We start from the raw sequence: 24,759 nt of genomic DNA, 5'->3' as shown, positions 1-24,759 counted from the left end.
GTTTTGTGTTCTTATTTTTTTAAATTTAAATATTTTATCCACCTAGAATTGATTCTGGGGTAAGTGTGAGATATGGATCCCACTTTAGTTTTTGTTCCCCCGCCCCCCACACCAGGTGGTTATGCAGTTGATGCAATACCAATTATTAAAATGTCCATCTTTTTCCCACTGATTTGAGATGCCATCTTCATCATATACTAAATTCCTAAAAATATTTGGATCTCTTTTCTGTGATTTCTGTTCTCGTCTCTTGGTATGTGGTTATTTTCATGCACCAGTAACATACATCATTTTAATTGTTGAGGCTTTACAATGTTTTAATATATGGTAAGGCTATCTTCTTTTCATTGCCTCTTTTTTTTTTAGTTTTCTGGCTATTCTTGCTCTTTTTTCCCCCCATATGAATTTTGGACTAGTTTGTCTAGTTCTAGGGGAAAAAAAGTTAGTATGTTTATTTGATATGTTTTCAATGTATAAATTAATCTTAGTGAGAAATAAACTCAGTTAACTAAGTTGTGTTGTTTTCTTCTTTTTGGTTTGATTCTATTAATTTTGATTACTATGAGACCAGCAATCCATTGTGAAGATTATCTTATTTTCCATCATAATGATAGGGGAGGAAAACTTTCAGTAATGGAAAGACTCTGACATGTTTTCTAAAACTCCCATGTTCTTTACCCTACTCCTTGTGAAACTTTTCCCAGGAGTATTCAATATCTGTTTTGAAGATGTTGAATTTTCCATGGTGTCAGGATAGCTAGTAGAATAAGTTTCTACAGATTGGGCCTGCATACCTACAAAACAGACAGACAAGGAAAAAAAGAAAAGAAAAAGTGTTTTGTTGCATAGTTTCTTAAGCTTTCAAGTTATATAGGTATATATTTAGTAATTCTTAGCTTGGCCTTTTTAGACATTATCTTTAGTATAGATTATGGCTTTTTTAATCTATTCTTTTTACCTTACTTAATCATTCTTTATACCTTTTCCATTTAGATGCTACTTTATTATTAACCTTTAATGTTCTCATTTTTCTAACTTTTTTTTGAGAGACAGTACTGCTACTTACAATCTTCATCAGCAAGAAAGAAGGACTCCTGGGTTCTTTCTGGGAGAGGAGGTGGTGGGGAAGAAGAACGATCTCGATGTAGCTCTATGATAAAAAGAGTATATACAGCAAAGCAAAGAAATCCATCAGTTAAAATTCATAAGTCAAGACCTCTTTTAGCTTTGGACAACTTTTCCAATTATTCAGTATTAATCTAAACCAGACCAAAAACCAAACCCACTGCCATTGAGTCGATTCCGACTCATAGCGACCCCAGAGGACAATGACTAGTACCTGAAGAACTTTGTTCTTCTAGTTTTTCAGCCAGTGAGCCTCTGATTCATCAAAAACTTACACGTCACACCTCCCTTACAAAAATATTCTTTCAAAGAATTTGAACCTGAGTTTAATCACGCTTCTAGATCTGACTACATTAGTATAGGAAATTCTGCAGGTAGAGGGACGTGTTAAATAAAGCCATGGAAATACAATTAGCCAAATCCAGAATGTTAACAGTCTTTAGAACAAATGCCCCACTTTCTTGAACAAATAATTGATGTGAGAAAATATAAAAAGAGAACTGTTACGTATTAAAAGATTTAAGAAACATAAACTAAGTGAAGCGTGTAGACAATCTAGATTCAAATAAACCCAACTATATAAAAAGGCATTTTTGAGATAACTGGAAAAAATTCAACACAGTCTGGATATTAGATAATAAACAAAATTATAAAAGAGATTCTATTTGAAATAATATTTTAAAAGGGTTATATATCAAGGAGCAGAATTCTGAAACCTTATCTTCACCTTGCCCTTGACAAAACAAAACTCCTAGCCTGGGAAAACCAAAAATAAATCAATAAATAGTGGAAGCTATTATGGAAACCTTGATGTCTCCTGAGGTGAATTACTCTAAACTTAATAAGCCATTTTTACAGTATAGATTCTTAGAGCTAAATGTCATCTAAAGACAAAGGAAATTATTTTTACCTGAGTTGGGACTACGGAGTTTTACACTCTAAAAAAGAAAAGGAAAAAGTGAGACAAGAATATGTACATAAATCTATTCAAATTCAAAGCAATAAATCACATATTTGACATTATATTTCATGTACCTATGAAGATAGTTATAAAATATAGGCCCTATTTTTCCTAATTCGTAAGTGTGCTGAATTATGAAAAGTTATCCTTAACTCTTACAGTGATTGTTATAGCCTATAGCAATTAGTCCTAAATTGATCCCCTCTGAGTTATTTATTTTCTTTCTACTTAGAACATTTCCCGGAAAATTTAATTAGAGGTTAGTTGTTGAAATTGAATAGTTATTTCAGGACATTGGAAAGGGTATGATTGTCTTTTCTCTTGGAGTTAAGATAAAGATCAGTACATGTGTGCAGATTATTAACAACAATAAAAGCAATTATTAGTACTTTAAAATGGCAGTTTAAAAAGGTAGAAGAATAGTTGCCTACCATACAATTGTAGGTACTTTTAAATGTTTATTTAGTTAATTACTTTTCTGACATCTGAAATTTTAAGATGATTGGTCCATAGAATATACAGAGATGCATAATAGATTGTTAGAAGTAATAGATTTTTCTGCCAGAAGCAGGGAACATTGTTCCAAAAGGTTAATCTTAATATGCACGTCTCTTATTAAAAAAATTACTCCCAAAACAAAACAATATGCATAATATGCAAACATCCACAATTATAAAAAGGAACGCATTATTACAGTTAACATGATACAGTCTACCAAATGACTAATATGAACAAGCGATCTATTTATGAAAAATTTCTTATTTTTGCCTTACCATCCTTCCAGACTCAACTGAAGTGTTTCTTCTTTCACTAAATCTTTCCTTGATCACTGCCTACCTGAAGGTATCTCACACACTCCAAATCTCTTTATATTTCATGTGGCACTGACCACATTTGCCTTGTTATAATAAATATAGACAAAAAATAAAGACTTTTGTACATATCCTATATCTGCAGTAGTAGACTATAAGTTCCTCAAGGGCAAGAATTGTGTCTTATGCATCTTTTTATCTCCCACACCTTCTAGCATGTTGTCTTATAAATAGTTAATATCTGCTTAATTGAATGGTAGGTGTTAAAATGAAATAGTTGGTTGAATCCAAATTAGTAGAATCAGAAAAAAAATGATTGACCTTGCTTGGTCTAAGTCTCACAGAGTCATCAAATTTCTTTGATTCAGATGTTCCACTCCATTCCAGTGATGTTCCCATTTTTACCTTCACAATTGAAGATAAGGGCTTGGGAGCACTCGGTCGGATTTCTCCTGGAAAAAAGTAAATATGGTCCAATTCCTAGAAGCATTGTTATTTTAGAAAGCAAATATTACTCAGCAGTAACACATAGAACACTGAAAGGACCTGAAAGGTAATCTGGTTCATCCACACTTACTGAACTGTACTCACCGGCTTCCTCAACCACAATAAAAGATTCAGGTGTCCGTTCAGGCAGTGGAGGGGGGATTTCATCATCTGTCTTTGGAGAAGTTGCTATCCAGAATGTCAGAGATATAATCGCAATTTTTAATTAGAACAATCCAAAGAAATTTCTTATATTCTAATCTTGGTTAAATTCCTTAAGGCACTATCAATATCACTCAAGGAAAAAACAAAATAAATCCTCTCATCTTAAGTTGCAAACCCAGGAGGTTTTTGCTTATTGTTCAACATGTGTTATTACTTTTAAAAGCCTGGAAGTATTTTCACTGAGTCACTAAGTATATTACAAAGCACCTTGATATGGCAAAGATTCGGTTACATAGTAAATAAACTCATAAACATTTTAGCATCTGTCCTTCATTCTACACAGAAGCCAAGAATATGGATGCTTTTCCTTTTCACAAAACAATAGTATAACAGTTTTCTATATTTCTATAGAAATGTTCAGAATTTTTATAGAAAATGGTTTTTTAAAGGCTATTGTAAGAAACTGCCACCAGATGGCACACATATCAATGTTGCTACAATCCTTGAAGATAAGGGTTTGTATGTTGATGCTGAGAGAAGTGTAAGGTATTATGGGCACCTAGAAAAAGAAAATACCTTTAAGTTCAAAAACAAGATCAAAATATATAAAATAATATAATCAAAGGAAGAACTTCCTAGATCCAGGTAAAATATTTTTGCAACAAAGCTACAAATGAATTGCATATCTATCTATTAAGAAACTCTGTACAATAAATGATGATATCTGTTAAGAAACTCTGTACAATAAAAACAAAAGTTTTCTCTACTTCCTATCCAGGTAGAATTTTCTTTGTAAATTATCTGATGCTATACCTAAGAGATTTAAACTTGCTCTTTGCTTTCCCTCACCTTCTTCCACATAAAACTATTATAATAATCTCTAACAGGAAAATCACTTCTGCTTTCAAATCACCCAGTAAAATAAAACAATGTGTATAGTATGCAAAGATACACAACTATAAAAGAGAAAGCATGAAAGTAAAGGTGTAGATAAAATAAAAATTTTACACAGAATACTGAGCACATGTGGCTAAGAGTTCAGACTGCTAACCAGAAGGTCAGCAGTTCAAATCCACCAGTTACTCCTTGTAAACCCTATGGGGCAGTTCTACTCTGTCCTCTAGGGTTGCTATGGGTCAGAATTGACCCGATGGCAACTAGTATATAGTATAGTATAAGTTACTCTAAAAGGCTGGAAATTAGATCCTCCTTTTCCAACTCCTGCAGGAGAGGAATTCAATTCTTAGCAATATGTTCAATTCATTATAGCCAAATGATTGTACAACAAAAATTCTGGGTGGCCCTTGTGGCGCTATTGACCAAATCTTTTCTGCTGTTCTTTTGGAAACTGCTTCTCATTGTGGGTCTTTGAGATAACGTTTCTAGGAATGAGGATTGCCTTCTTTAGAGGCACACCTGCTGCTATAGTTCCTGTACCAGATCTGACTGCTCACTACTGCCTGTTTTGTGGAATATTACATGTTTGATACCGCTATTCTCAACTTATTCACATCATTAAAGCCTTCCTGAAATTTATTTATTTGAGGAGGAGGACGAAGAGAAGAAGAAAGAGGAAGGAAATAGGGAGGAGAAACCAAATCTATAGAAATGAAGTGAAATCTAAAATGGCATACAAACTTTTAAAAAATAACTTACCCATTACTACTGTCTCTTGGTTCAGCGGTGGGGGAAAATTAGTCGGAGGATTTGGTACTAAAGAATCATGTGAATTGTAATAAGAGAACAGGGTTGTAGAGGATTTTGGCAACAAAGAAGAAGGAAAAACAGCTCCATCCTGCTTCTCAGGTGAATCAAGAGACATCTTAGAACCAGCACTAGCTGAAGGCAATGGTGAAAAATAGGGATCTTCTACCAAAGACATGTAAGAATATACACTAAAATCACTGGGGTCATGCTGCTTTACATTTGAGGCATCACATGCTTGGTGCTTAGGGTCACTTGGCAGTGAATTTTTCAGTTCTGCTGATGAAGCATGCATCAGTTTTTGAGACTGCAACTCCACAGGACAAGAATTGTACGGATGAGATTCCAAATAAGAAAAATTTTCCTTGATGTCCAACTCTTTTGTTTCTCTCTGCTGTATCAGTTCAAAGCCAGTTGATTTGGTCCGTATTATTGGCCGCTTTGAATTAAAATGTCTTCCTGCTGTATTTATAGGTTTTGAATTAGGACATGCCTGAAGCAAAATGGAACTCAAGTCCAAACTTTGATGCTTTTGAAGAGGCTCCCCAGCCATTGGAAGTGCTTTTGTCTCCCATTTCATGGTTCTGTCGCCATTTTTGTTATAACCACAGTTTAGCTCCAAAAAGTCAAAAGAAGTGGTCGCTTTAGCAGGGTGCAAAACAAACCCTTCGTTTTCACTTATTTCAGAAGTCTTAAAGTCAAAGGAAGAAGCCTCTGCTTTTTCCACCTTTGTCCTTTGTTGGTTCTGTTGGTTCACCATCGTTGCTTCTTTTATGGAGCTAAAACAGAAAGAGTAATGATAATACAATACCCCCAAAGAAGCCTCTTCCAGCATCCTTTTGCCAGCATCATAATAAGTTATAAGCATGAGATTCACTTCTCAGACACAAATAATATTTACACAATGTGTAAAATTGTACTCACCTTTTTGGTAAGCTAAGAGGATAAGGGTCTGCTTCTAGAGTGGAATTTTGCTCAGGAACTGAATACTTTACTTGAATCTTCAAGAGAAATAAATCAGAGATTGGCTTTTAGCAATGTCAAATGAGATGTTTGGGAAGATAGGGAAAATTTTAACCAAAATAAACTTTTTAAACTGATACATTTGTTCGTTTACCTGCTTTTATTACTGTTATTCAGAAGTCTGAGAAGTAATATTTCAGAAAACAGATTTAAAATAATTCATGAAAGGGTTACATGAGCTTCCAAAATATTGAACCTAGTAAGAATTTACTCACATACTGAGATCAAAAGGATTAGAGTGAAGGATTAATACTGTTATAGAAACTAAAGAGGATTTGCTTATAGCATGATCTTTTCAAATATGAAAGTTTTGATATGTTCTTGGGATAACTTTATTCTCAAGAACCCCCTGCTTTCAGAAATTTCATTATCTAAACCCTTAACATTAATAGATGTCCTTCTGGTCCCTCTGTTTATCTCTCTGACTTCATCTTGTTCCGTTCAGTAGGCTCCAGCTACACAGATTCTCTTGCCATTCCTCAAGCATGTCAAACTCATTCCTAATTCAAGGTTTTTACACTTACTGTTGTTCCCTCTGATTGAAAAACTCTTGCTCCAGATTTTGCATGGCTGACTTCTTCTAAGTAATTAGATTTCTGCTTAAACGTCATCTGCCATAAGGAAAACTTGACCACTCAATCTAAAACCACACTCCCACACAACTGCCTAGCCACTCTCAATCTCATACACTGCTTTATTTTCTTATAGCAATTACCACTTTATGATATTTATTACTGTTGTTATGGAATCTAAGTTACCATCGACTGTAAAAAAAAAAAAAAAAAAATCCTGCTTTCAGAGTTGTTAAAACGTAAACAAAAAAGTCACTGTCAGTTGTAAAATACCACTGATCACATATGATGCATCCTAATTTCAGAAGATGCTAAAATGTCAGGAAACATGCATCTTAAAATATACGATAGTTTTTATTCTATTTATGATCTATTTTCCTTCACAAAAATGTAAGCTATATTAGGGTGGGAATTTGTCCTGTTTATCACTATATCTTTAAGGCTTAAAACAATGACTGGCTTATAAATATGAACCTAATAAATATTTGCTGAATGAATGAACCAGCTGATTAAGATCTAATTTTACTACCTAGCTTTTAAATCTCTCCATGATCTAACTTTACCCTATCTAAACTTTATTTTCCACTATCCCCCCTGACATATTGTAGATACTTAATAATAAATTTAATTATTGTTAAATTTGCTCTATTTATAAATTTAGTAGCTAGTATTCTTACTAATGAGAATGGACTTTACAATCAAACAAATCTAGATTCAGGTTCTAGCTCTTTGCCTTACCAGCTCTGGGACTTTAAGCAAACTACTTAACCACTTTAAGTCTCAGTTTCCTTCTACAAAATGGAGATAATAGTATACATGTTTTTTAATATTAACAGCTTTATTGAGATATAATTCACACATCATATAATTCATCCATATAAAGTGTACAATTCAATGGTTTTTAGTATATTGACAGAATTGTGCAACCCTCATCACAATCACTTTTAGAACGTTTGCATCACTCCCAAAAGAAACTCTGCACCTATTAGCAGTCACTTCTGTATCCCCCAGTCTTGTCCCCCACCCCAGCCCTAAGCAACCACTAATCTATTTTGTCTTTATGAATTTGCCTATCCTGGACATTTCATATGATGCAATATGAAAGCAAACAATATGTGATCTTTTGTGATTGCCTTCTTTCACTTAGCAAATGTTTTCAAGATTCATCCATGTTGTAGCATGTATCAACACTTCATTACTTTTGATTGCCAAATAATATTCCATTGCATGGATATACCACATTTTATTGATCTGTTCATCAGTTGATGAATATTTGGGTAATAGTATACATTTATAGATTTTTTTAGATTACATGTGAATGCTTAGAACAGTGCTTGGAATATGATAATCAGTAAATACAAATTTCATTTTGTATTGATACTATTTATATCTATTATTTTTTAGGATTTGGAGGATTTATCCGATTGATGTTTCCTAAAAAAAAGAAAAAAATTCTTAAAGCTATATTAATAGTTCAGATATCAGGTACCCTTCTCTAACCTCATATGAAGAGAAATTAATACATAATAGTATTTTACATCCTCAGCAATATATGAGTGATCCAGTTTCTCTGCATCCTGACTAGCACTTGGTCACTACTTTTTATTTTACCCATTCTGATAGATGTGTAAGGATACCTCATTGTGGTTTTAATTTGTATTTTCCTAGTAGCTAATGATGTTCATGTGCTGATTTCCATTTGTATATCCTCTTCAGTGAAATGTCTCTTCAGGTCTTTTGCCCACCTTCTAACTGGATTGTTAGGTTTTTTTACTGTTCAGTTTTGAGAGTTAACGTATGTACTTGAAATACTAGCCCTTTGTCAGATAAGTGATGTGCAAATATTTTCTCCTACTGTACGGTTTGTCTTCTCATCATCTTAACAGGTCTTTCACCAAAAAAAGTTTTTAAGTCTTGATGAAGTTCAATTTATCAGTTTTTCCTTTGGCGGCACATCTAAGAACTCTTTGCCTAGTCCTAGGTCCCAAAGATTTTGTTCTATGGTTTTTTTTCCCCTAAAAATTACATAGTTTTGCATTTTATATTTAAGTCTGTGGTCCATTTTGAATTAACTTTTTATAAAGTGTTATACTTAGGTTGAGGTTAATCTTTTTGCTCCAGCACCATTTATTGAAAAGGCTATGTTTCATCCATTGAATTGCTTTTGTACCTTCATTAAAAAAAAAAAAAAAAAATCAGTTGGGCATATTTGTGTGGGTCTATTTCTGGGTTATCTGTTCTATTTCATAGATCTATGTGTCTGTCCCTCTGTCAGTACTACACAGTCTTGATTATTGTAGATATATAATAAGCCTTGAAATCCTCCCACTTTATTCAGTTGCTTTAGCTATTCTAGTTCTTTGGAGTTTCCATATAAATTTTAGAATAATCTCTGTAACTACAAAAAGTCTTGTTAGCATTTGGATAGGAATTGTCTTAAACCTGTTTATTAATTTGGGGGAAATTGACATCTTTACTATGTTGAGTCTTCTCATCCATGAGCATGGTATATCTCTCCATTTGTTTAGATCTTCTTTTGTTAGTGTTGTGTAGTTTTAAGCATACATGTCCTGGACATGTTTTATTAGATTTATGACTAAGTATTTCATTTTTTTGAGCAATTGTAAATGGTATTTTTAATTTTGGTGTCCACATGTTCATTGCTAGTATATAGAAATACAATTGATTTTTGTTTATCTTGTATCCTGCAATCTTGCTAAACTCAGATGCTAGTTCTAAGAGAGTTTTTGTTTGCTTGGTTTGTTTTGTTTTTTGTAGATCCTTCTGATCTGTTTGTCTTTTATTTTCTTCTCTTCCCTTATTGCAGTACTAGAACTTCCAGAACTCTGTTGACTAAGAATGGTGACAATAGACATCCTTGCCCTATTCCCAATTTAGAGGGAAAGCATTCACTCTGTCATCATTAAGTATAATGTAAACTATGGTAGACTCTCTTTATGAAGTTGAGGAAGTTCCCCTGTATTCATGTTTTCTGAGAATTTTTTATCAAATTGGTATTGGATTGCTTTTTCTTCATCCATTGATATGAGCATGTGTTTTTTTCTTCTTTAACTTGTTAATATGGTGGATTACAGTGATTTTCAAATATTGAGCCAGCCTTGTATCCCGGAAACAAAGCCCCTTTGGTCATGGGTGTATATATTGCTTATCTTTTTATATATTGTTTGCTAATATTTTGTTAAGGATTTTTGCATCTGTATTGAGTTATGATAGTTGTGTTCTTTGAAGAAGTGGTCCATTTTGTCTGGATTGTCAAATTCATGTGAGTTGATATACTACTGCCTTATTATCCTTTTGACATCTGCAGGGCCTACAGCAGTATCCCCTGATATTGGTAATTTTTATCTTTTCTCTTTTTTCTTTGTCAGTATTGCTAAAGGTTTGTCCATTTTATTTATCTTTTCAAAGAAGCAGCTCTTCATTTCACTGATTTCCTCTATTTTTTTCAATTTCTTTGATTTCTGCTTTTATCTTTATCATTTCCTTCATTCTACCTTCTTTGGATTTATTTTGCTTTTTTTTTTTTTTCTTGATTCTTGAAATGAGGGCTTAGGTTATTAATTTGATAAGACTTTTCCTCTTTTCTGATACAGGCAGTCCCCAGATTACAAACAAGTTCCATTCCTAAGTCTGTCTTTAAGTCTAATTTGTATGTAAGTCAGAAGGGTTAGGTACGGTTTGTATCTAAAGTCAGTTAGTCAAATGTTTGTCTTAGTAAATAGTATATAGTGTACTTTTCTATGCATAAAAGACATTAAAGAAACACTTCCAGACACACTGAAACATCTTTTACAGTAATAATAATAATAATGTTTTGATGCATGTCACAAAGTAGCACCCATTTGTTATTATGAACCATTGTATGCACCTCAGATTTTTAGTATAATAGGCCTTATGGGATTTGGTTCATAACTATAAATTGTACATAAGTCAGACGTTCATAACCCAGGGACTGCCTGTATATGCATTTAGTGCTATAAATTTCCCTACTGTTGTAGTTGTGTCCCAAAAATTTTGATACTTTGTATTTTCATTCAGTTCAATGTGTTTTTTTTATTTCCCTTGAGATTTCCTATTTGACCCATAGATTATTTAGAAGACTGTTTAGTTTCCAAGTGTTCGGATAGTTTTCTGTTTTCTTTCTGTTACTGATTTCTAGTTTGATTCTGTTACAGTCAGTGTTATGGATTGAATTGTGTTCCCAAAAAATATGTTGTAAATCCTAACCTGTGTGGTTATAATCCCATTTGGGAATGGGTCGTCTTTGTTATGTTATTGAGGTGGGATTAGTGCAGGGCGTATCTTAAGTCAATCTCTTTTGAGATATAAAGAGATTAAACAAGCAAGCCAGAGAGAAGTGGGGTAAGAGAGATATCAAGACACATGGAGATCTCCAAGGAGCCAGGAGGCAGAAGTTGAAGAGACAAGGACCTTCCCTCAGAGCTGACAAAGAGAGAAAGACTTCCCCTAGAGCTGGTGCCCTGAATTTGGACATTCAAGCTCCTAAACTGTGAGAAAATAAATTTCTGTTTGTTAAAACCATCCACTTGTGGTATTTCTGTTACAGCAGCACTAGACAACTAAGACAGTCAGAGAACACACTTTGTATGATCTCAGTTCTTTTAAATATGTTGAGATTTGTTTTATGGCCCAGGATATGGTCTGTCTTGGTAGATGCTGTATTGTTAGGTGCAGTGTTCTAAAAATGTTGATTCAATCCTGTTTGTTGATAATGTTGTTGAGTTTTCTATCCTTGCTGATTTTCTGTCCAGTTGTTTATCAACTGTTGAGAGAGGGATGTTGAAGTCCCCAACTGTTATTGTGGAGTTGTCTATTTCTCTTTTCATTTCTATCAGTTTTTGCAGCTCTATTATTTGGTACATACACATTTAGGATTGCTATGTTGCCTTGGTGAATTCATCCTTTTATTATTATATGATGTCTTTATGTCTGCGGTAGTTTTCTATGCTCTGAAGTCAACTTTATCTGATACTTATGTAGCCACTCATGCTTTCCTCGGATTCATATTTGCATGTTACACCTTTTTTTTTCAACCGTTTAGTTTCAGACTACCTGTATGTTATATATGAAGTGAGTTTCTTATAGATAGCATATAGTTGGGTCATGTTTTTTATTCACTCTGCCAATCTGTCTTTTAATTGGTGTATTTAGACCATGTACATTTAATGTAATTATTGATATATTAGGGCTTAAGTCTGCCATTTATTTTTTGCTTTCTGTTTGCTCTGTTTCTCATTTCTGTTTTCTTTTTCCTGCTTTTTTTTAGAATTTTATTTTGATTTACCTGTAGCATTTTTGAATGTATCTCTTTGTGTATCTTTTTTAGTGGTAGCTCTCAGTATTACATTGTATATACATAACTTATTACGATCTCCTGATATCGTCATTGTACCACCTCCCTTTACATCCCTTACTTTCCTCTGTTTATAATATAATTGTCTTATATATTTCTTCTACATACATTTATAACCCATCAGACAGTGTTATGATCATTGCCTCACTCATCAAACATAACTTGGAAATCTCAAGAGGAGAAGGAAAGTCTATTGTATTTATGCCATGTTTTGGCTTGCCATGCCATTTCCTTCCTTCCTTCCTTCTTTCTTTCCTTTTTTTCCTTCCTCCCTTCTTTTCTTTCTTTCTGATTTTCCAAAATTTCTTCTTTTATTGCTTCAATTTGGTTTAGAAAACTTCCTTTCCCATTCTTTTAGGGTAGGTCTGCTGGCAACAAATTCTCTTAGTTTTCCTTCATCTTCAGTCCTGAAGGATATTTTCACAGGGTAAAGGATTCTGGATTGACAGTTCTTGTCTTTCAGCACTTGAAAAATATTGTGCCACTTCCTTCTGGCCTCCGTGGTTTCTGATAAGAAGTTCACTTTATTCTAATTTTTTTTCCCTATAGTTATGGTATTGTTTTTCTCTGGCTGCTTTCCAGGATTTTTCTTTTTCTTTAGTTTCAGAAGTACAATTATGATGCATCTCTAGTACATTTTCAGCCCCACCCTCTTTCTCCTCTCCTCCTGGGACTCTGGTGACAGGAATGTTAAATTTTATTGTAGTCCTATAGGTCCCTGAGACTTTGTTTAGTTTTTTCAGTCTATTTTCTCTGTTCTTCAGATTGGGTAATTTTTATTGTTCTATCTTCTGGTTCACTGATTCTTTCCTCTGTACCTTCTGTTCTGTTATTGAGCCCATCCCCTGAGCTTTTGTATTTCAGTCATTGTATTTTTCAGTTCCAAAATTTCCATTTGGTTCTCTATATCTTCTGTTTCTTTGCTGAGACTTAATATTTCTTTGCTTAGGCTTTCTAATTTTTCATTTGTTTTAAGCCTGTTTGTAATTGCTCATTTAAGCAATTTTATCATGGCTGCTTTAAAATATTTGTCAAATAATTCTAACATCTCTGTCACTTGAGTGTTAGCATCCATTGTTGGCATTGATTATCTTTTTTTCATTCAGTTTGAAATCTACATGGTATTTGGGAGAACAAGTGATTTGTAATTGAAACCTGCATATTTTCATATTATAAGACCTGGAACTTAATTAAATCTCTTGTTATGTGGCTTTATCTGACACTGCTCTGGCAGGGGAGAGAAGTATGGGGGTGGGGGAATACTGCCTTGTTACTGTCGGCTGGAGTCTACCTCCACCAGGTTCCTCATTTAGCCTCTGTTGATGCTGATGGGGAGGGTCCCCATGTGGCCTTCACTGATGCCATGGTGAGAGTGGCCTCATTATGTCTGGATGATGATGAAAGTCCCAATTCTCCACTAGGCCTCTTCTGACACTACTCAGAGGGAAGAACAAAGAGAAAACCCACTGACACTGGGGAGAGGGGAGCTCATTATGGTCCAGCGGGTCTGAAAGTCCCAGCTCTCTACTTGGCCTTCTCTGACACCACCCCAGCAGGGATACTGGGTCACCTTATTACAGCCTTGCCAGGGTGGAAGTCTAGGTGTCTCACTAAGCCTTTGCTCACATGAGTGGACTTGGGGCCAGTATTTCTTTGGTGTTTGACTGGAGTAGAGTGCTTACTGTCTAAAAGTTTTCTGTCTGGCTAGACCACCCCTCTCCTGGTCCTTTGGCTAGAGAAAGCAAAGCTTTTGTTGGGGCTTTTTTGTTTGTTAGTTAGTTTGTTTTTGTCTGCGCTGTTGGCATTTCCAGGCCATTGTTTTTTTTCCAGCCCCAAGTCAGGGATATATGAGATGAAAAGAAAACCCAGGAAACTCAACACCATGTCATTCCTTGGATCTCAAGGTCCTTAGCTGGTTTGCCTTCTTCTTTCTACCTTTCAGGTTTTTTTAGTGTTTGTTTTACATATAATGTGCAGGGTTTTTAGTTGTACTTGGTGAGAGGAATAGGGGAAAGTATGTCTACTCCATCTTCCAGGAAGCAGTCCTCTCTAGATGGCTTTAACCAGTTCCTTCCATGTTCTTTGTTCCCATTTACTGGCTAAGGACCCATTCCAAACAACCAAAATTACTGGAGCTATTATACTGCTGGTACTGCTGTTGTTGTTGTCAGCTGCCGTTGAGTCAGCCCCTGACTCATGGTAATCCCATGTGTTACAGAGTAGAACTGCCCCATAGGGTTTTCTTGGCTGTACTCTTTACAGAAGCAGTTCACCAGGCTTTTCTTCTGTGGTACTGCTGGGTAGGTTTGAGCTGCATTGGGTTAGTAGCCAATTACAAACCACTTGTACCGTCCAGGCATCTTTTATACTTCTACTGTGCTAAATTTGAAGCCCTGGCAGCGCAGTGGTTAAGAGCTATGGCAGCAGTTTGAATCCACCAGCCGCTCCTTGGAAACCACATGGGGCGTTCTACTCTGTCCTGTAGGGTTGCTATGAGTTGGAATTCACTCGACGGCAATGGGTTTGGTTTTTTTGGTTTGGTGCTAAATTGAGTTTTGACACTTCCTAGAACCTAAATAAAATATTAGCCCACATACTCCAGCAACACATTAAAAGCATAATATTCCTTGTTCAAATAGGATTTATTCTAAGAGTATAAAGATGATTTGATATTAACAAATCAAATTATAACATTTACTATATTAATCGGTCAAAGGAGAAAATCCGTGTGATCATCCCATAGATGCAAAAATACTCAATAGAATTCAACATTATTTCTGAAAATTTTTCTTAATAAAATAGGAATCCATGAATATTTTCGTCAAGCAATTAATAAATACCTTCAATCAAAAGTCAGCATTGTGCTTCGTAGTCAGACGCCAGAATCATTCTTAGTAAAGTCAGCATGCAAGTATCACTTCTATTGTTTAACACTATTCTAGGGGTACTAGCCAATGAAATATAGATACAAACAGGAAATGAGTAACAATTCCTGACAACTATACTCTTATTTACATGTCTCTCCACCAGGTTGTTGCTCCTTGGAGTTGACTAAACATTAACGGTAGGATTGCTTAGTTGGTTCCCTAGCCCCCACACAGGCTTTCTTCTCTTCTACACCCACCTATCTTTCTGAGGTCTCAACTTGCTTCACCATTCATTGGCAGGGATTATGATCAGGGCTATGTCCTTGTACACTTTGTATTTCTAATATTGGGGAAATAGTAGACCCTCAGTGAATTCTTTAGATTATTAATCCAAAAAGTGATATTTAAAAGTAAAATATTTATGTTGCATATACCCTCGATAGTAAATCAGTAATTGTCTTTGTAAGGTTTGTTAAGAACCTAACACTTCGTAATTACACAGTAAGTATTGGACTTATCAATTTTTTTGTTGAGATCAAAACAGCATACCTTAGAACTCTCAGTTTTTTAATTGGATTGAATTGTGTCCCCAAAAAGATAGGTTGAAGTTCTAACTCCTGTACCGGAATGTGATCCTGTTTGGAAATAAGGCTTTTCTTTGGCTGTATTAATGAAGTCATGCCAGAATAGGGTGGGTCCTAAACCTGATCCCTTCTGAGTGATGTCTTACAAAAAGGGAAAACAGACACGAGAGAGACACACACAGAGGGAAGAGACCATGTGAGGATCTGTCTACAAGCCGAGGAATGCCAAGAAACACCTGGGGCTACCAACAAGAGAAGACCTACCCTAAATCAGATGCCCTGATTCAGACTTCTAGCCCCCAAAACTGTGATACAATAAATTTCTGTTTTTTAAAGCCACCCACTTGTGGTATTGGTATTTTTGTTACAGCAGCACTAGGAAATACGACAATTGGCATTTAACCAAATCATAATTGTTTTTATAGCTAAAAACTTTAGCTAAAAATTCTTTGGATATCCTAAAATATTCTCAAAATTTGTTGGGACATTTGCCACCAAAATAAGGTTAAAGTAGCCTAAAGAAATCACACTGGGGCACAACTATGACTTGACTTTATGATCATCAGTCTCACTTCTATCTCACCACATAAAACTGTCTAAAACATAGGAATAGAACGTACACTTTCCCTTTTAGTCACTCCAATTTCTTCTAAATCTGGCTGAAAATTGTATGCAAGAGATTAATTTTCTAAGTTAAAAAGTACCTCAATCAATTCATCCTTTTCCGTAGAAAATTTGCAGTGCAGTCTCATGCACACTTGACGCTCCAAGTTAATCATGACAATAGGTGATAAGTTAAGTCTTACAACTAACCTGAGATCCCATGACTAACAGCAAATATGAAAAAAAATAATTGACAAAATATCAAGTTTAAACTTTACCTCTGTTCCAGAGTGTTTATCCCTGAAAATATCCATCTGTCTCTTAAATAGTTCTAATACAGCACTGTAGACCAGCTCATACTGTTCCTGAAGAGCATCACAAATGAAAATAAAACAAAATAAAAAAAACTTGGTGAACTACAGAACCAGATTTCAGGAATATAAACACCAGTCAAATCCTACTACAGCAGACTTGAAAAGAGCATCATCATTATGCTTATGTGGAGTCCCTGGGTAATGCAAACAGTTAATGTTCTTGGCTGCTAACCAAAAGGCTGGAGGCTTGAGTACAGCCAGAGGGACCTCGGAAGAAAGGCCTGGTGATCTACCTCCAAAAAATCAGTCACTGAACACCCTAGGGAGCAAAATTCTACTCTAACATACATGGGGTCACCATGAGTCAGAATCGACTCCACGACAGCTGGTAATGGTGTTTACATTTGTGTAGTCCATTTCAGATTTTAAAGTGCTTTTAGGTTGCTAGAAAACAGCCAAATATTTGATCTACCTCTAGCTAACGTACAGGGTCTTATGGCATGGTTTTTATCTTATAACGCCACTTTCTGACTTATGTTTCCCTCTGTCATCATTATTCTGTTTTCTTTGCTCACATTTAAAAAGTTATATTTCATCCTGTATTTATTTTTTTTGTAAGTCACCTCCATCATTTCTGGAAAAAGATAGATAGGTTGTGGTTGGTGTAGAGTAGATAGCCTGAATATCTGTTATTTAACTTGACCCTCACAATTGCCCTGTGAAGTAGCTAGGCTGTTTGCCCCATTGTAATCAAGTTTTCTAGGTTCATTTAGAAGTAATTTCAAGGTCCTAAGTTAGAACCTGAATCTTCTGACTCTTAGTTTAGTTCACTTAGACCAAGCTGCTGAAATTTTCTCCTAGCAAAGTTACCAAAGAAAAATAGACTACTGAATAGGGTTTGGAAATTTGTGGTTATAAAAGGATTTTCACTGTAGAGAAATGAGACCTCTACTATTATGAGGTTTATTGGTTTGCCCCGGTGCCTGCTCAAGCTCTTGATTCTTTATCTACTTTTCATCTGAATAGGCCTATTCAGGGTTCTCCTTGACACTTTAGACAATCTTACACAAATAAAATACAGCTTACTCCGAAGATAAATTTAGCAAAAGAACAATGCAGAGAAATCAGACAGGAAGCACTCATCTGGTTATAGTGCCATTTCCTGGCTAGAACAGTATCAGAAAGACCAGCTACAACTATTAAGATATTGGTTCAGCTAGTCTTTGATAATGCAAAATGTGAAGGTAAATTTCAAACTGTCTCAGCTGTCTTCTAATTCTTAAAAGTCAGCCTGAAATGGAAATTTTTTTGAAATGGATATGGTTTTATTTATCAATTTAAAACCATAATCTAATATTTTACAAGTAGGTTGCATACTTCCTGGAGTCTTTATCCATTTACATGGATCATCCTTCTTTTCAGTCTGACAGCACTAACCCAGGCAGTGTTTTCATTTCACATAAACTTTCCCCCTCACAAGTTGAATATAGAAAACGCTTACAGTCAACACATGAAAAAAATTATTTTTTTCCACTAACTATTAGTGGAAAACCTGTGTGGGCCAAACAGATAGATTTGCATTATAACAGCTCCTCATTTTTTCCCCTGAATGTACAACATCTAGATTAAAATGTCTGAACTTCTCACTGACAATTGTTTCATCTCTGAACCTATACGAAGTTCATTTGTTTAAGTACCTTAAACACTTTGGGTCTGACTGTTTAAGTTTGTAAAAAATAGTTCTAACAAGCTATGCAAGTGCCTGTTACATTATAATCAATAAATGTTTGATGAATGAATAGATGGATGAATGATAAATTCTATCTTAAAGATGGAGACTGCTTAGAAATGTGGTTAAAATTATGGGTGTAGAAATTTGGGTGAAGTTAATAATGTAGACAGTGAGAGATTTGGGCTGGGAATGTTTCACGCAGGAGGAAGAACTTGAGCTGGACTTCATGAGGAGAGGGGAAGAGCATTCCAAATGGAGTGAACAAGTGTGGACAATCTGGGGTTTATTAAAAGATTGTGAACCGGACATAACATTTCACACATATAGTGTGTGTGATTGTAATTATTCTTTTTTAAAAAGTATGCATACTGTAAGCACCACGAGACTATAGAAAAATAGTAACAGTGACTATCTCTAAGTGATATGATTATGGCTGATTTTATTTTTACTTTTCAGTATTTCCTAAAATAAACACAGAGACTGCCTTTTCCAGATTCTGTTACCACGTCCTAAAGTAGAAATCACAGATTTCTGCTTTTCTATGGTTTCAGAGATGGATTTACTACTGCAAAATTCAAGTTAACCCAACTCAGCTACTACTTTCTAATAAGTCAAACAGCTTGTTGAATTTTTTTCAATATCCTTTCTAAGTAAGAAATGTTATATTGGTTCTTTAATGTTTTCTAGACAGTAAGATACAAGGAATAAAAGAAACTTGACCTGGGGTAGGGAATACAAGGGAAATATTGGTATACTCAGAGGAAATGGGAATGAACTAAAGCACTTGTAGTACATTGGTATCACAGCTAAGGAGTCAGCTGGTTTTGGATGCCTTACCATTAAACATAGAGATGGAGCAAGACCGAGACACATGTTCTGATCCAATCACCCGAGTCCATACCTGAGTTTGAACAAATGAAGGCCTCTGTGTCCGCATTTCCTGGATCAAACTAAAAATATTGAAGTTCTGAGGAATTATCTACCAAATAAAAGGAAAAAATATCTTACTCCTTTTGATCCTATCTTTGTTAATAAATTATTGCCACTTTTTTATAGTCTTATACTTCTATGACATCTGCTCTCCTAGTATGGGGTAATAGTAGACAAAGAATACATTTTTTAAACTAAAGAGGTTCTTCATGACTTGCACCACAATTTAGAGACTGGTGATTTCCCTAGGAAAGTGTAAAGAAAATCTTCTGAGTGGTTTCACATGGACTAATTCCCCAGGAGCTCAAGTATCTGAAACTAAAGTTATACTGTGAGAGAAGACTCAGTAGAATAAGAAAGAGAGAGTTATATGTAATACAAGAAGCTGACAGATAGCTCTGAAAGCCATATTATAAATCTACCATTTGCTATCAGACTTTAAAAAATGACCTATAGTTTGGAACATGAAATTTGATTGCAATAAATTGAGGCTATCTACTGAGGCAGTTTAGATTAAGGAAGGGTAACAATATAATTTAAGGTAGAGGTTCTCAAGCGTTAGCATGCATCAGAATCACCCATAGGACTTGCTGGGCTGTACTTCCAGAGTTTCCAGTTCTCTCAGTCTGGGTTGGCGCCCAAGAATTTGCATTTCTAACACTTTCCCAGAAAATACTGACACTGCTTGTCTGGGACCACACTTTAAAAACCAATGACTTAGGAGCTAATTGAATCATCTGACTGACAAAGCAGGTCTTTGAGTGAATATTCCAGTAAAGATGAATTGTGGAGATAAATGTTTTGAGGAACTAAACAACTCCTAAGTGTGAAAGCAGCAGGCTAAGCAAATGGGAAGTGCCTGCTAAGAGAAACTCACCCCATCTTTTAGCAACATCCATGTATAATCAACAGCACAGATAACACCAGTTCTTCCACAGCCGGCACTGAAATGAAAGATCACAGTAGCATTTATAGTTGCAGATGATGGATCTTTGACAAAAAAATTAGAAAATTTCACTGGTATATTTGAAGAGGAAGAGCCTGGAGGCAATGGAATTTTCCAAACTCTATCATTTCCCAGAGCATGTTTGTCGATTGTCACATACCACAATGAATCTCAGGACAAATCTTAGGCAACTTCTCACAGCAAGAATCTCTAGACCTATTCTGTTCACAAGTAATTTATCAGAAAAATATGAATTTAATGCTCAGGATGAATTTAATATAGTTTGTTTCTACTATTGACCTTTCCCTTTTAATCACTCTCATTTCTAAGCTTCCTTCCTTTCTGATCAATTGGAATAAGTGAGGCTGGGATCAGGAGCCTACATTCTATGTGCTCATACCACCTTAAATTCCAAAACAGTGAGTCTTCTGTTTTAGCAGGATTCCTGGCCAGACTGACATTTGGTTTGTTTTGGGTAGAATGTTCCAATACAACATCATACCTGCAGTGAATGCATATGGGAACACTGTCATCTTCTTGGTAACAACGCACATCCCAGATGAGCTCAAGAATAGGGTCTGTAGATGAAGGCACATCATGATCTGGCCAATTCTTGTAATGAAATTGGTGGATAGTTCGAGTTTCCTATAAAAGATAGCCAGAATAGAAGGCAAGTTCAAGGTTAGGACTCCATCTTATTCTGCCACAAGATTACTCTGACTTAGTAAATAGCATCTATATCCTTTTTGTAATTTATGCTACTTTATTTCCTGTAGACCTCAGGTGACCGGTACCCTCTGAGAACAATTGAAAATGATTTCAGGTCACGTATGATTGACCTGTCCCCATCTGCCCTACTCACAAAAGGAGGTAAATATGAGGAGAATCCAAACCAGAGCTTCCAGTCTGGTGTGCCTCAGATGGGTCACAGACGTGCTAATATATTAAATCTCTTAGCCTCAGAGACACCGGGCAGGATCTAGGGAAACCTGAGCTCTCAAGTTGGTCTCCAGCCTCTATTCACTGCACAGCCTCCATTCACCCTACAAATATTATTATTGCATATGTGTGTCACAGTGTGAAAAAGGTTGGGGAGGACAGTTATACACTAAAGATCTCTTTTGAATATGAAGACTTATCTAGGACATCAAAGATCCCACTATTCTCCATTGCCTTCTGCCCAGCCTGAGTCACACACATATGTATTTACCTGCCTGATCCATGTAAGCATTTGAGTTTACCCCTCCTGTTCTGTACTTACACTATTGAACTTGGCTTTTAGAGTCCTGATTATGTAATCAGACTTTCTTTTTTCAGCTTCCTAAGAAGTAAAAGATTAAAATATTAGTTATTTCTAAAGACAAGCTCCCTATAAAGTAGATCCTGGAACTTTTGCTCAGCGATAATGGGAACAGGCACCATACTCACACAGGATACGGAGAAAGGGCCAACTTGCAGTTGCTTCTGTCCTGGCTCAGCCCAGTAGCGCTCACACTTTTTCTGTTGCACAAAGCAGAATGTAGTGATTTCCCTCCATTCCAGTCTCCTCTGGATAACAAAACCTACCCCCTCATTAGAAGGCAATTCAGCTCTGTGTCCTTCACCTTAGGTTAGGAATGTCTCACTTCCTTAAGTTTCAACCCCAATATCATGTTCTGGAATCCCCGAGGATAAGAAAACAAACATTAAAGGATACACACGTTACAGACTTCCTGGAAGTCTGAAAAGATAAATATAAGAATCTTTGCTTTATTTTTCAATACTTCAAAAGGAACTACAGAAATCATGTGTACCAAAACAAAGCCATATAAGATAACTGAAACACCAGGTTTCCCTGGTTCTGATTGGAATTGTGTCAACTCAGCATGGCACAGTATTATCTCATGTAGGTTAGAACAGTGCTGTCCAGTGGAAATATAATGTAAGCCACACGTGTAATTTTAAATTTTCTCATGAACCAAAAACCAAAAAACCCATTGCTGTCGAGTCAAGTCCGACTCATAGCGACCACACAGGACAGAGTAGAACTGCCCCATAGGGTTTCCAAGGAGCAGCTGGTAGATTTGAACTGTCAGCCTTTTCTGGTTAGCAGCCAAATGCTTAACCACATTCAAAAACAACAAAAAAGTGAAATTAATCATAACAATATATCTCACTTAATCCAATATGTCCAAAATTTTATGTAATCAATATAAAAGTTACCAGATATTTTACATTTTATATCGTCTTTAAAATCTAGTATTTATTTTATATTTATAGCGCATCTCAAATATTTCACTGGAAACTTTTTATTTAGCTTTCATAAAATTTACAGTTGAAAAAGTAGATACACCTACCCACTTATTCAAAATACACTTAAGAGTTTTCCAATAACTGAGTTGATTATCAGTTTTTAAATTTAAATTAATTAAAAGTAAATAAAATTTTAAAATTCAGTTTCTTGGTTACACTAGCCATATTTCAAGCATTCAAAAGCCACATGTGGCTAGTGGATGCCATGTTGAACAGCGCAAGGTTAGGTATCTGATTAATAAAAATGGGAAAATAAATTGTTATTTTAAAAAGCATATCTTGTTTGTACTTTAAAACATGGAGTCTACTGGGAAGATGGAGCCCTGGTGGCATAGTAGTTAAGAGCTCGACTACTAACCGTAAGGTCGGCAGTTTGACCAACTGCTCTTTGGAATCGACTCCACAGCAACAGGGTTTTTTTTTTTTTGGCACTGGGAAGATTGACAAAAAGGATTCTTAATGATAAACAAAACGAGACAAAAAAGGCCCTGAGAGTCATATGGTATATCCAAACTGAAAACTAGGAACATGAACCTAATTTTTACCCAGGCACGATTAAGGAAAGTTCTGCTATCAGTTTTCCCTTCCTTTTTCTTCTTTCGCTTATGTTAAGGTAGACAGGTGCTAGCAAGCAACTCACCTTTCCCATTTCAAACTCCATGCATGCCATAACAATGATCTGGGGGATAAAATAGATAGAAACTTAGATGCCTATTATAGTTAGAAACAGCATGGGTCCCAGGGCTGGAAAGCGCTAATCATTCTTTTTCTGTTTGGTTTCGTTTGGTTTTTTTTTTTCAATTGTGCTTTAGGTGAAAGTTTACAGTTTGTCATTTTCTCATACAAAAATTTATACACACATTGCTATGTGGCCCTAGCTACTCTCCCTATAATGTGACAGCACACTCCTCCTTTCCACCCCGGATTTCCTGTGTCCATTCAACCAGCTCCTGTCCCTTTTTGCCTTCTCATCTTGCCTCCAGACAGGAATTGCCCATTTAGTCTCATGTATCTACTTCAGCTAAGAAGCATTGTCTTCACGAGTATCATTTTATGTCCCATAGTCCAGTCTAATCTTTCTCTGAAGAGTTGGCTTTGGGAATGGTTTCAGCTCTGAGCTAATGGAGAGTCTAGAGGCCATGTCGTCTGGGGTCCCTCCAGTCTCAGTCAGACCATTAAGTCTAGTCTTTTTACTAGAATTTGAGTTCTCCGCCCCACTTTTCTCTTGCTCCATCAGGGACTCTCTGTTGTGTTCCCTGTCAGGGCGGTCATTGGTGGTAGCTGGGCACTATCTAGTTCTTCTGGTCTCAGGCTGATAGAGTATTTGGTTTATGTGGCCCTTTCTGTCTCTTGGGCTAATATTTTCCTTGTGTCTTTGGTGTTCTTCATTCTCCTTTGCTCCAGGTGGATTGGGACCAATTGATGCATGTTAGATGGCTATTTGCTAGCTTTTAAGATCCGAGACACCACTCACCAAAGTGGGATGCAGAACATTTTCTTAAACTTTGTTATGCCAGTTGACCTAGATGTCCCCTGAAACCATGGTCCCCAGACCCCCACCCCTACTACTCTGTCCCTTGAAGTGTTTGGTTGTGTTCAGGAAACTTCTTAGCTTTTGGTTTAGTCCAGTTGTGCTGACTTCCCCTGTAGTGTGTGTTGCCCCTCCCTTCACCTAAGATAATTCTTATCTACTATCTAGTTAGTGAATACCCCTCTCCCTCCCTCCCCACCCTCGTAACCATCAAAGAATGTTTTCTTCTGTGTTTAAACCGTTTCTTGAGTTCTTATAATAGTGGTCGTATACAATATTTGTCCTTTTGTGACTGACTAATTTCACTCAGCATAATGCCTTCCAGATTCATCCATGTTATGAGATGTTTTGCAAATTCACTGTTGTTCTTTACTGTGGCATAGTATTCCATTGTGTGAATATACTGTAATTTGTTTATCCATTCATCCATTGATGGGCACCTAGGTTGTTTCCATCTTTTTGCTATTGTGAACAATGCTGCAATGACAATGGATGTGCGTATATCTATTTGTGTGACGGCTCTTATTTCTCTAGGATATTTTCCAAAGAATGGGATTACTGGATCGTATGGTACTTCTATTTCTAGCTTTTTAAGAAAGCGCCAAATCAATTTCCAAAGAGGTTGTTCCATTTTACATTCCCACCAGCAGTGTATAAGTGTTCCAGTCTCTCCACAACCTCTCCAACATTTATTATTTTGTGTTTTTTGGATTAATG

General features: G+C 35.8%; 1 protein-coding gene across 4 annotated transcripts in view; it reads right to left on the bottom strand.

Moving 5' to 3' along the window:
• The window catches only part of PTPN22 (protein tyrosine phosphatase non-receptor type 22), a 56,422-nt gene that overhangs the window by 15,417 nt on the left and 16,246 nt on the right, over positions 1-24,759 (bottom strand). For 3 of the 4 annotated variants that reach the window (XM_004380386.2, XM_023734904.1, XM_023734905.1), the window contains exons 6-19: positions 23,152-23,190; positions 21,648-21,719; positions 21,481-21,540; positions 20,722-20,864; positions 20,151-20,217; positions 19,245-19,322; positions 16,576-16,662; positions 6,178-6,254; positions 5,206-6,032; positions 3,490-3,573; positions 3,220-3,350; positions 2,036-2,063; positions 1,067-1,150; positions 679-794 (exon numbers count right to left, since the gene is read on the bottom strand). In XM_004380386.2, the coding sequence (XP_004380443.2) occupies positions 679-794; positions 1,067-1,150; positions 2,036-2,063; positions 3,220-3,350; positions 3,490-3,573; positions 5,206-6,032; positions 6,178-6,254; positions 16,576-16,662; positions 19,245-19,322; positions 20,151-20,217; positions 20,722-20,864; positions 21,481-21,540; positions 21,648-21,719; positions 23,152-23,190 (1,893 nt within the window). The remainder of the gene's footprint in view (positions 1-678; positions 795-1,066; positions 1,151-2,035; positions 2,064-3,219; positions 3,351-3,489; positions 3,574-5,205; positions 6,033-6,177; positions 6,255-16,575; positions 16,663-19,244; positions 19,323-20,150; positions 20,218-20,721; positions 20,865-21,480; positions 21,541-21,647; positions 21,720-23,151; positions 23,191-24,759) is intronic. The other variant, XM_023734906.1, reaches the window with a different exon arrangement.

This window comes from Trichechus manatus, unplaced genomic scaffold (assembly GCF_000243295.1).
Source record: "Trichechus manatus latirostris isolate Lorelei unplaced genomic scaffold, TriManLat1.0 scaffold00073, whole genome shotgun sequence".
Lineage (NCBI taxonomy): Eukaryota > Metazoa > Chordata > Mammalia > Sirenia > Trichechidae > Trichechus > Trichechus manatus.
This window is presented reverse-complemented; position numbering and strand designations above follow the sequence as displayed.